At 35.9% G+C, this 12,278-nt stretch overlaps 1 protein-coding gene across 2 annotated transcripts in view; it reads left to right on the top strand.

Moving 5' to 3' along the window:
- The window catches only part of FCHSD2 (FCH and double SH3 domains 2), a 335,963-nt gene that overhangs the window by 225,079 nt on the left and 98,606 nt on the right, over positions 1 to 12,278 (top strand). For both annotated transcript variants that reach the window (XM_074216801.1, XM_074216802.1), the window contains one exon: positions 11,436 to 11,558. In XM_074216801.1, the coding sequence (XP_074072902.1) occupies positions 11,436 to 11,558 (123 nt within the window). The remainder of the gene's footprint in view (positions 1 to 11,435; positions 11,559 to 12,278) is intronic.

Genomic DNA, 12,278 nt, shown 5'->3' with positions numbered 1-12,278 from the left:
AATTCTCTTTCTCCCAGTACTGTTGATTTGGGGCAGGTAATGATTATGTCTGAAATCTTTTCTCCCAGTGTATCATCCTCCATTTCTTCACTGTTACAGTCCTGATATGTCTAATTATCTCTCTAGTCCCCTTCATAAGCCTAACAGCATTAATATATTTCAGCTATCAATGTCTTTCCTGACAAAAAGATGGAAGTTAGTTTTGGTTTAAAAAATGTTCATGCTTTTATGAAAACTTTATGAAACAATGCATTCCATTGAGACATCCAAAACTGACAATCCAGGCTCTTTGATTCCAGTATAATCTCCACGAAGACCTGGGTTTGAATCTCAGCTCTGTAGTTTTTTTGGTAAATTTCATTTCAGTGTCTTTGATCCTTAGTTACCTAATCTATAAAGTAGATAAATTGGACTAAATGATGTCTAAGGTTCCTTCTAGGCCTAATTTTATGATCTTAAGATTTTCCCAGTTTTAAAATTCATTATAAGGCATTTGGGTAGATACAAAGTTTAGGTATCATCTGGGAGCTTGTAGTTAAGGGAACTACGGTTGGAATCATAACAGGCAATTATATAATATATAATGTTGTATGGTGAATGCATTTATAAAGTGATGAACAAGAGCCTGTTAATCTGAGATGAATGTCATTTATTAGTGAGGGAATCCTTCCCTGATGAGGGGATAGCATTTTAAAAATGGGAAGAATTTGTGGACAAAGTAGGAAACTAAAGCCTTCCAGGCATAGAGAATAGCAAGAGTAAAGGTGTTTTGACCAGAGGGCAGGAGACTTATTTGGACTCTGGTAGAGGGAGTAGACCAGGTTAACTGAAGCATAAAGTACATTGAAGGGTAGTAGTAGGAATTCAGGATGGAAAGGTGAGGTGACACTTTAAGTGTTGAATCAGAAGAATTTGAACTTTTCTTGGTAGAGAATTCAAAAAAGAAAATATTATATAAATTTTTCAATGTGACACAGTTTTACCCATGACCTATGCTGAAATTTTTTTTCCCAAGGCAATGGGGTTAAGTGGCTTGCCCAAGGCCACACAGCTAGGTAATTATTAAGTCTCGGAGGTTGGATTTGAACTCAGGTACTCCTGACTCCAGGACCGGTGCTCTATTCACTACACCACCTAGCCACCCCCTGTGCTGAAATTTTTATCTGACTACATTTTTGTCATAAGGATTGATTAGTGAAAAATTAAAAATTAAAGAAGGTTTGCGATCTGACTAACTGGGAAAAGGCAAGGGGAAGACAAGAGATAAGCAATAAGATGGCATAGATAATCTATCACTGACTAATGGAATCAGGAAGCAAAATGATTTTGACAAACTAGAACAAACTTGAATGGAGAAAAATGAATTTTTTATCATTTGAATAATTTTCATTGAAAAAATGTAGTTCAATCCTTCCCTGATCAGGAGTCCCCTCTTCAATAATTCTTCACAAGTAGTTGTCCAACCTTAACTGTAAATCCTCTGTAGCTCAGGTAATTTAGAAATTTTTTTCTTTATTAAATTGAGCTATATAATCTGTCTTTACAACTCCCACTCATTGTCTTAAAATGGTATCAGAGCAACATTTGTAAAGAATTATTTGAAAAAACTAAGGTGACAATGTGTACAATGTATCAAAATATGAAGGCTTACCTGAAGATAAACTCTTAAAGATTTTTTTAACAAGACACAGAAGTTAAATACCAGAACTGTTGACTTGAACAAGTCTTTTACCAAGTAAAGAAAACATGAGCAATTAAAAAGTAAGTAAAGGCATAAATCCAGTCTTTAGTTTTGAGTTATGTCAGTGAAAAAAATGTTAGATATGAGGAGTAAAAGTCCTGTTATATAGAATCCTACTATATCTGTGTATATGTACCCATATAAATTTGTGTGTGTGTGTGTGTGTGAAATAATAAGAGAGAGAGAAAATGCTACCCATTCAGGAGAACCTACATTCAAACATGGCCTTTGATATTATCTATTTGACCTTAGATTAATCACTTCACCTTTGTCTGCCTCAGTTTTCTCATTTGTAAAATTTTTCTGTGATAAGCACAATGATCATAATCAAGAAGACACTAGTGAATTATTCAACTAGAAAACTTAAATGTTCTTGTAATGAATCTTGAATGAATTTAAAAGGCAGGTCATACCAGGACTAACAAACACTCTGTCAAGAATTTATTTATAAATCCTGTGTTTCTGAAAATAGATCCAAGAATCCAAATGAGTTTGACCTTCAGAATTTCTCTAATTTGGGTTTGTCTGCCTCTTTCCTCCCTCGCTCACCCATTAATTTCTTCCTACGGGACAGGAAAATGTAATCAGTCAGCTACATCACCCCTTTGGCAAATTTTAACACTTACTCAAAATAAACTATAACTCTTTAAGCCTGGGAGTTTTCTCTAAGGGGTCAAAATTTTAAAAGGAAACTATTTTTCTTTCTTACAAGAAAACAGAAAAATAAAAATAGTGAAAACTGAGAAGAGAGCAACTTTGAAAATCTTAAGGAAACATTACAGTGTGTGTTGGGAGTTGTGTGAATTTCAGTTGATGGTTGTCAGGATTCTCTCACCTTTTCAGGGTCATGTCCAAGAAAAAAAGGGCAAGAGTAAAAATTGTGCCCTTGCTTTAGCTATCTCATGAACAACATAAAAACAATTTCAAGACATTATTACTCAAACTGTGTGTGTGTGTGTGTGTGTGTGTGTGTGTGTGTGTGTGTGTGTGTGTGTGTGTGTATAATCTTAGTTCAAACTTTGAAGAGCTCACAGCAGCACCCTGGAGTTGTGAGACAAAAAGAAAAAACTAGGAACTGGGGATTCCTTTGTAGCTGCTCATTTTGCTCATTAGAGAAAGAAATCTTCTCTCCTATCTAGTAATTTCTTCCTTTCAAGGACAATCAACTCAATGACAGCAGCTTGATGGGCCAATAAAGAAACACTAACCCCACATTCCTAGCTCTCCCTTTTTTTACCCAGTCTTTGCCTATAGGAGAAGCAGGTATCCTTCTTAAGCATTTGGCAGTGCTGCCATCCTCCTTCCCAGTTTAACTGCCCAGTCTCCCCAATTGCTAAATCAAAGCAAATCAAGTTGTTGTTGTTAATTTTGTTATTTCTACTCAATTTCTTAGATGAAAAATAATATATAAGATAGTGTTGAAATAACAATTTGACCAACCATAACTTTGTGAATGTTCTGGTTTTTTAAGTTGTGCCTTTATTTTAAGGGGGAGAAGTGGTGGAATGGATTCACTTAGTAGTCTATGTTAACCTTCCTTCCTTCCTGAATGTCCTTGGCTCATGTTCTTACTGCTGATTTTAGATACTGCTGAGCACAGCATACATTTCTGTTGATACTGACTTCAGTGTGTATGTGTGTATTTAAAATAAGAGCAGTCTAATCCCCATTTCAGCAGGTTTTTAATTTTGAAAAATCTGAATCTCAGAGGCAAGTACAATGTGTACTGTAAGTTATTTACCAAATGCCCGAGTTGTCCAGGAGCATTTTAGATATAAAAAATAAAATGAGAACATTCATTTAGAAAATGTCTCTTAGGAAATATTTTACCTTCTCAAAACTGAGGAGTAATATGCTGTGAAAACATATTTCAAATTCTTTCAGATTCATTGTCTAGAAAACTACTGTGAGGATAGAGGACAACCATAGTGGCAGGATGGACACACACACACACACACACACACACACACACACACACACACACACACCCTCTAACATTTATGTATCTTTCTGCTATTGTTCTTCCTGCCTTAAATGTCATCTAAAATCCTAACTTTTCTATAAGGTCACTTGAAAAAAGTCATGGGACTATTTTCTATGTCTCCAAGTCACCATTCATTTCTTTCCTTTCTCACTAACTGAATCACATTTTCTGTTTCACATGGTACAATCTAACCATATTCACTTAGTGTTTTTATTATAAACTCTTTTGATGATTTTTATTGTTTTTTTGGAAGGCAGTGTTGAGTGACTTTTGCAAGGTTAAGTGACCTGCCCAAGAGCACACAGCTAGGTATTATTAAGTATCTGAGTTCATATTTAAACTCAGGTCCTCCTGACTCCAAGGTCTTTGGTCTATCCACTGGATCACCCAACTGCCCTCATTTTTTGACTGATTTTTTAACTATTTATGGGGATTTTGTGTTTGAATCTTGTCTCTTCCCAAAATTGTAAATTCTGTATTGGTTATATTGAAGACTTTCCCTCATTTCTTTTCCATAAAAAAACCAGATGAAGTGAGTTACCCTTAGTTCCAATTTTAGCAGTGCTTCTGCCCATGTAAGGAAATTCCTAGTTGTCAACACCAACTACATTGTTACCCAAACTATAATAGTAGCTTTTGAATTCATAATACTTTAAAAATTTCCATTATTGAAATATTTTATTGCTGGAAAATTCACAAACAGTTTGCACAATAGGCCGTACTTAAATGGCCCAGGAGACAAATGTTGGGGGAATTTTAAATCTTAACTGAGGCTCCCATCATTGTTCTCAATCTTGGAGCAACTTCTTGAAAGTGATGATAGAGGAGGTCTGACTCAGTCTTAATAGGACAGAGGACCTATGGTCTTTCCCTTACTTGGGAATTTGAAAATTGGCAATTACAGAGACCTAAGTTTGGACTGAAGCTACTACCAACCCAAGACAGTAATCTACCCACAAGAGAATAACTCCAAAAATCCATTTTATACAAGCTCTGCCTTCTTCCAGCTAGATTTCTTGCTACCTATTGGTTAATGAGGAAATACCTGAAAAGATGCAGCTATTTGAAAGAGGCTGTCTTGTGGAGGAGAGATGAGATTTGTTCTGCTTGACCCTGGAAATGAAGACTAGGATCAATAGGAAGAAACTGCAGGGAAGAAGATTTTAGTCCAATATAAAAATAAACTTCCTAACAATTCATGTTATTCAGAAATGAAATGGGAGTTAAGTTTCCCATGACTGTGAAGACTTTAAGGATCTGATGACTCTTTCTTGGGAACATTATGGATTGGATTCATGATTTGGAAATTACTTGAACATGATTTGGAGATTACTTGAACTAGTTGACACCCCCCAATTCCAAGAACTCTTCAATTTTGCATTTTAGATTGTTCAAGTCTGCTTTGGTAGAAACATAATTTTGGACAGGATCCTCATCTTGCCAGATGGTAGATGATGATCTTGACCATCATTCTGGTAGAAGAAGAAATGGAAGCTAGAGAGCTTTAGCAATTCCTCTTTTTTCAAAGTATATTTGTACCCCTTTACTTTATCGCTCAAGTGAGTCTGTATTTTGGGGTGGGGGTATTTTGTTTACTCTTAAATAAGAATATTTTATTAATGTATAAAAAACATTATTTTCACAAAATGAGAATAAATATTAAATATAAAAAGAGTAAAAATAAAAATATATAAATAAAACAAAGTATATTTGCAAAAACTCAAAGGAATTATTCATAAGACTAGCTTGGCAGAGAGACCATAATGGTAGTAAATTCCCTTAGCTCATATTTATGGTTCACATGCTGACCATGTTAGAAAACTTAGAAATGGATATCAAATACATGTATATGTTGACAGATAAAGTCTAAATGATTTTAGTAACACTAGAAGGAAGTTATAGGCAAATAGTTTGGCTATACTTTTGGAAATTTCTTAGAATAATAGCTGCACAAAAAGAGAACAGACTGCTTTGGAAGATAATGGGTTCATTATCACCAGTCAGTAAGCATGTATTAAGCTTTTACTATATCTCTGGCATTGCACTAAATTTGAGGATACAAAGAAAGGCAGAAACATGGTCCCTGCCCTCGGGGAACTCGCATGGTAATAGAGAACCAAGAAAGGTCTTCTGCCTTAGAACTGAATGAACCATGGGAGGGTAGGGTGACAGCACTGCAAAACATAATGATAATAACAACAATCCCACCTAACATTTATATAGCACTATGCTAAGCACTACATAGTTATTCTTATTTGGTATATTGTCAGGAGATAGAGTCTGGGAGCAGTAGCAGGTAAGGCAGTATAGTTGGTAGGGAGTGAAGTAAAAGCAAAACAAGACTGGAGAAGAAGGAAGAGGAGAGGCTATGAAGGGCTTTTGGTTCCAGGCTGAGAATATTAGGTAACCAAATGTCAGAACTGTGATATAAGGATTTTTATTTGGGATAAATAAATAATGATCCATTTGGACTAGAAATGAACTAGAAAATTCCTTGGGTCCTTTCTAACTCTAAGAATATGATTCTAAAACCAGTGAACTCATTCCTTTCTTAAACAAGAACCAACTTCATGTACAATCAATCTCCTGATATAATGTTGAGCAGGGGAGACAATGTTGAGATGTTAAATAAGAACAGAAGTTCAATATTATCAGAATACAGTAAAAAGTCATATATTTCATGATCACTAAAGTAGAATTTTCTTTATATATTTCATGATCACCGAAGTAGAATTTACTTCAAAGAAGTTTACCTAATGCATCTTTTCCCCATTAAGTCTTTTGTGTTAGAGGAACTCTGATATTCTTTGGAATTAGTAGTATTAAGGAAACTATTAATATATCATGAATTGTGGGATGGTTGGGGGGAGGGGGGATAGTTTCTGTTGTCACTTTACCAAATCTTTGTTGTGATTTCACAGATGCTTCTGAACATGAACAGTAAGGTAGACAGTAGTTGCCTTGTTCATTTCCAGGAAGGAAACAGATTTTGTGGTTATGCAGTTTGGCTGAGGTCTTCCAAGTTTCCATGATGTAAATTTAAAAGTAGAACTCTTCTGAAGAAGGATCATCTATATCTGACTAACATCTATACGTTCCAAATTAGATCATGCTAACATGAGGCAAAATTGTTATGATGAAGCTGATGCTAAATGTGGAATTATTCAACTCTGAATCTTGAAATAGAATAGAATCTATTTGTAAGGGTGGACATTGAGGGTCAGGACTTCCACCTGTGGATTTGTGTGTGTGTGTGTGTGTGTGTGTGTGTGTGTGTGTGTGTGCTTATGTTGCAGGGGTGGAATATACAAATCTATGTATGAGTGAGAGAGAATTGAGTGGGATTTTTACTCTTTTTTTCTATCGAACGGAGGGAAAAAAATAGGATCTTTAAAAAAAATAAACATGATACAGTGAAAGGAACTTGTGAGTCAGAAATACCTGAGTTCTAGTCTTAGCTTTGCCACTAAATTATTTTGTGATCCTGAGCGAGTAGTTTAGCCTTTGTGTGACTCAGTTTACATTTATGTAAAAATAAACAGATTAAATTAGCTACAGATTCTAAATTCAAGACAAAGCTTCAATTAAACTACTATCAAATCTTATTCTCAGAGTTCATCATAGAGTAGAGGAGACAATGCACTTTCAAGGGCTTTGCCACTTAAGCTTTAATGGGTTCTGGCATGCTGAAAAAATTTTGGGGATTGTCCTCTGGAAAAGGATATAAGTACTTTCTGATGGCCAGATAATTACAAATGAATCTTTTAACAGTAGACTGACTACTACTACTCTGATAGTCAATGAAGCAAAAACTCAAAATGACCCTTCCTAGTATTGAAAATAGATATATTTTCAAGTGGAAATACTATAAAAGGAACTTATATTGATATAATTGCCAGAAACAAAACCAGGAAACAAATGAGCATTTTAAATAAATCAGAGGATGATTCATAAATTCTTCTTAAAGTAGTTAGAAGGGGGGCGGCTAGGTGGTGTAGTGGATAAAGCACTGGCCCTGGAGTCAGGAGTACCTGGGTTCAAATCCGGTCTCAGACACTTAATAATTACCTAGCTGTGTGGCCTTGGGTAAGCCACTTAACCCCATTTGCCTTGCAAAAAAAAAAAAACCTAAAAAACCCTAAAAAGCAGTTAGAAGAATTGGACTTTTTTATATCCAAAAGCAAGGAATGCATTTTTTCATGAGATACTGTCTTCACATGGTAGTTATGAGTAGAAAGCAATATATGATCTTGAAGAGTCATCGTATGCCAGAGAAAGTGGATTGGTCACATAGTGAGAATACCAATGGATAGCCCACATTTTCCATTAATAACAATGAAATGTTAAGACATATACATACATATGTACATATGGTTATGGATAGAGATTGGACCTGTGATGTCTTTGATATAAGGAGCTTCTAGATGAAGTTACTCCTTGTGCCAATGGAGGACAGCTCCTCTGCCTTGAACTCTAAGAGGCTGAGCAACTTACCGAGGCTTGCAGTCAGTAGGTATCAGGGAGCCCCAGTTGCCCCCAAACAACATGTGGCTGATAGCTCAGAGTGCATACCTGCTGATAAGAGCTCTACATAGAGACTGGAAATTGCTTGATATATCAAAAAGCAAATGGAAATTCTGCAACTCAACTGTTGCTTCTCTACCTTCTGTGGCTTGTCATGACTAAAATGTCTCTGATAGACAAATATAAACACAAAGTAAAATTTGTTTCTGCTACAGTCCTTTTATGAGTTAGTGACACCAAAGTTTTTTCTTACGATTAAAAGCAGAGCCTTAACTCTTATTGAAATTCTTGCAAGTAAAGGCATAAGATCACAATATAACTTTTGGGGTGCAATCTTTCATTTGAAATAAATTCAAAATAGAAATCATTCCTTTAGAGTTCTGTTATACTTAAACTCATTGTTTGAAAACTGGGAGGTCCCTTGTAGACCAACACAAATACAAAACAAAACCAGGAAGCTTCTGTCTGTGAATCACAAAGCCAGGAAAGGAGTACAACTTGTCTAAAAACTCTTTGGTCTGGGGCTGCACAAAGTACCTGCCCTCCCAAGGGGAGCTGGCGGGGAGGGGAGACTGCACAACTTTTAGCATTGTGTGATTGTTGGTATACAGTGACTGCTCATTTCAATTCACCAAGTATCTATTAATGTCTGTAATGTTAAGTGTGGTGTATAGAAAAACAAGATTGAATCTCCTATTCAGTGTGTATATAGAGATGAAATACAAAATGTGAACAAAGTCTTTTCTGGAGAGAGGGCAAAGATCCATTGTGTAGAGTAGTTAAACTGTAGAATTGGTGTTATAGAAAACTCAGTGGTAAAGAAGAATGGGGATGCTGGAGGGATGGACCTGACATGGATGGGATCAAGGGACAGAGCCATAGGACAATGTGTAGTTATACCTTGTGTGGTAGCCAGGACAGACTAATGTGATTTTCAGTTGGAATTGGAATTGGAAGCTAGGGGAATATGTACTGTAACAGGACAAAAAATTTTGAATCCCCAGCCAAGGACCAGGGTCACTGAGAACCTGTAGTTCTGGAGGGAAAAGGACTCCCCCTTCAATCCCCATTTAGGTCATCTCTATCCCAGAACTCACTTCAGTGTTAAGTAGATGTTGCAATTGACAAAGCAGTCTCAGGACTTAGGCAGCATTTTCTATACTAAGATTTAGCCTCTCCCACTGCACTGGGAGAAAAGTTACCAAGATTGCTGCTCAGCAAGCTGATCAACTAACTATGTTGGATGTAGCTCCTCTCAGCAGTTCAGAGAGCTAGGACAAAGCTGGGAGATCTTTTATGAACAACACCATACACATCCAGATGAGGAAAAAAAGTCAAAAAATTAGAATTTGAATTAACACTATGTTCACGTTTTTAAAATTTCTCTTTTGTTTTTCCTTCCTATTCCATGGTTTTCTTTCTTTCCCCTTAGTCCTCATTCCTCATACACAAAATGACTAATATGTCAACATGTTAAACACAAATGTACATGTACAACATTCACTAGACTGATGCTGGGCAGGAACTGGCGGGATAGGGAGGGTGGAAGAAAATTGTGTAAGTGGATGGATGTTGAAAAACTTTCATAATATGTAATTGGAAAAATAAAACATCAATGAAGGGGAAAAAAAGATTACTCTACAACCCGGGTCCTACAAGGACAGTGGCATTTAACAGAGCTTTGATTTAATACAGTTAGTGTCTTCACATGCTCAACTTTATTTTACTTTTAAGCATAAATGTTGTTTCATGTGTATACCAGGATATGGCATATAGTTTTGTTTTGGGGGGGATTTTTTTATTATTTTGAATGTTCCTGATCTCTACCCAAAGAACTCCTGGCAGAGCATGTCCAAGGAAGAACAACCAAAACAAAAACAACTGACACTGATGTGGAATATTAGGTTGATAGGTATACCAGAAGACCACCTCTGATAGCCAGTGTGGTACTTTATCCCACAGTAAGGCAACTCTAAATGGTTGGGAAGGTGCCAACTAGCATTGTCAAGGATGTTCAGTTTTTAGTTATATATGCTCTTTAAAATATCTAAACATGTGTCTTATGTATTATGTCATTTTTTCTTGCTAATTTTTTTCCTTCCATTTGGATCTGATTCTTCTCTTATGACATGATCAATATGGATCTATGTTTAACATGGCTATAAATGTAGAGTCATTATCAGATTGCTTTCTGTCAGAGAGGAGGGAAGGAGGGAGAAAAATATAAAACTCAAAACCTGACCAAAAAAAAATGATTGGTGAAAACTATCTTTGCATGTCATTGGAAAAATAAATAAATAAAATATTTTTGTAAAAAAAAAGAATAATATCTAAATTGGTAACCCTGCAAAAATAAAGATATGACTACATGCCCAAAAAATTTATATAAAACCTGGGTCTTATCCCAGGTAAATTACATGAATTCTTATTAACAAGATCATTTACTTCACATCAAGAACATATCCTAAAGCACAGTCTTTTATCTAAGCATGACATCAGTTTGCTATGGACATATTACATAACTACATGAAATGCATATTTTATAATAGGTTATGGTTTTAGGACTCTATTGTACCATCTCATGGCTATGTCCTAAAGAACATAACATTTTTACTTAAAATATTTAAGAATGGAATTTATGGAATTAAAATGTTAGATCTTCAGGGAACCTTAGAGATTATCCAGTATGTTTTTTTACTCTCATTTTACTGAGAAAGAAATTTAGACCCAGAAGAGAAAGTAGTATAGGGAAAGAACACTAGACCCAAACTGGTCTCCTGGTTACTATCAGGTGGGTGATCCAGGGCAAGTCTCTTCATTGTAAAACAGGGCTCTAGAAATTTGGATAACCTCCAAGGGTCCATTCTAACACCCAATCATATAGATGTCTGGAAATTAGCTCCTATGTTTATAAAAAAGGGATGATAATAACATTCTTACTATGTGTACCTCAACAGTATATTATTAAAGATATAGTAACTTCATAAAAGTACTACATAAATGTCAGCTGTTATCATGTTATTATCATCTTTGACTTGTCCAGACTCACATGGTCTGATTCAGTACTTTGACCCCCTTGTCTTCTGTTCCAAAGCTGCCTGGTTCTTTATGGTGATACTGACATGTAGGATCCTTCAAAGATTTGTTGTGATCTCTTAGATTTTGTTTTTCTTCTCCCTCATATAGGCCCTTGATGGGAATGTATATGATCATCTGAAGGATTATTTAATAGCATTCAGCAGGACTGAACTAGAGACATGCCAAGCTATACAAAATACATTCCAGTTTTTATTGGAAACTTCAAGCAGGGTAAGTTTGAACCCAGTTTTCTTTAACATAAACAACCCTTAAAAAGATGGTATATTGAAGTATATAAGTATCTTATATAAAAATGAAATAAACCAATAGGATTAAAGCCCCTTTTCTAAAACTAGTCCAAGATTTGGGAGAGTTCCATCTTCTCTGGTCTGTCAGATAAGGAAGATTTATTGAAGCACAAAACTGGATGAGGCCTAAGAGGCTATCCAGGCCAACTTGCATCTGAACAGGAACCCCTTGACTAATCCGTCAGTTACTAAAATGAACAGATATCCCTGAGATGTCTCAACCAACTTGTACTGAAGACTTCCTGGGAGCCCCAAGCATCTTAGGCAACCCATTTCACCTTAGATCTTTAGAAGGTGTTTTTTTTTTTTAACATGGCATCTAAATCTTCTCTGCAGCTTCTATCAATTGCTTGTAATTCTCACATTTGGGTTCAGGCAAAATAAATCTAATCCCAAAACTTTTCATTCCCTGGAAAACAATGATCACATGCCACCTAAGTCTTCTGCCTCAGGGTGAATGAATCATTTCAACATGAAGCTGAGGGTCTCAGCCAAGCAAAGACCAAAATGCACATTTCCAGGACTGGCATAGCATGGGCACAAAGAAAAGTAGGAAACCTTTCTTCCAGCTACAGTTAAGTGTAGTCTCTTTGTCCAAGGGTATGAGGGACCTTATTAGAGAAAATGGGTTAGTGGCCAAACT

Source organism: Macrotis lagotis, chromosome 1, assembly GCF_037893015.1.
Source record: "Macrotis lagotis isolate mMagLag1 chromosome 1, bilby.v1.9.chrom.fasta, whole genome shotgun sequence".
NCBI classification, from domain to species: domain Eukaryota; kingdom Metazoa; phylum Chordata; class Mammalia; order Peramelemorphia; family Peramelidae; genus Macrotis; species Macrotis lagotis.
The sequence above is the reverse complement of the archived record's forward strand: the minus strand, read 5'-3'. Positions and strand labels throughout refer to the sequence as shown.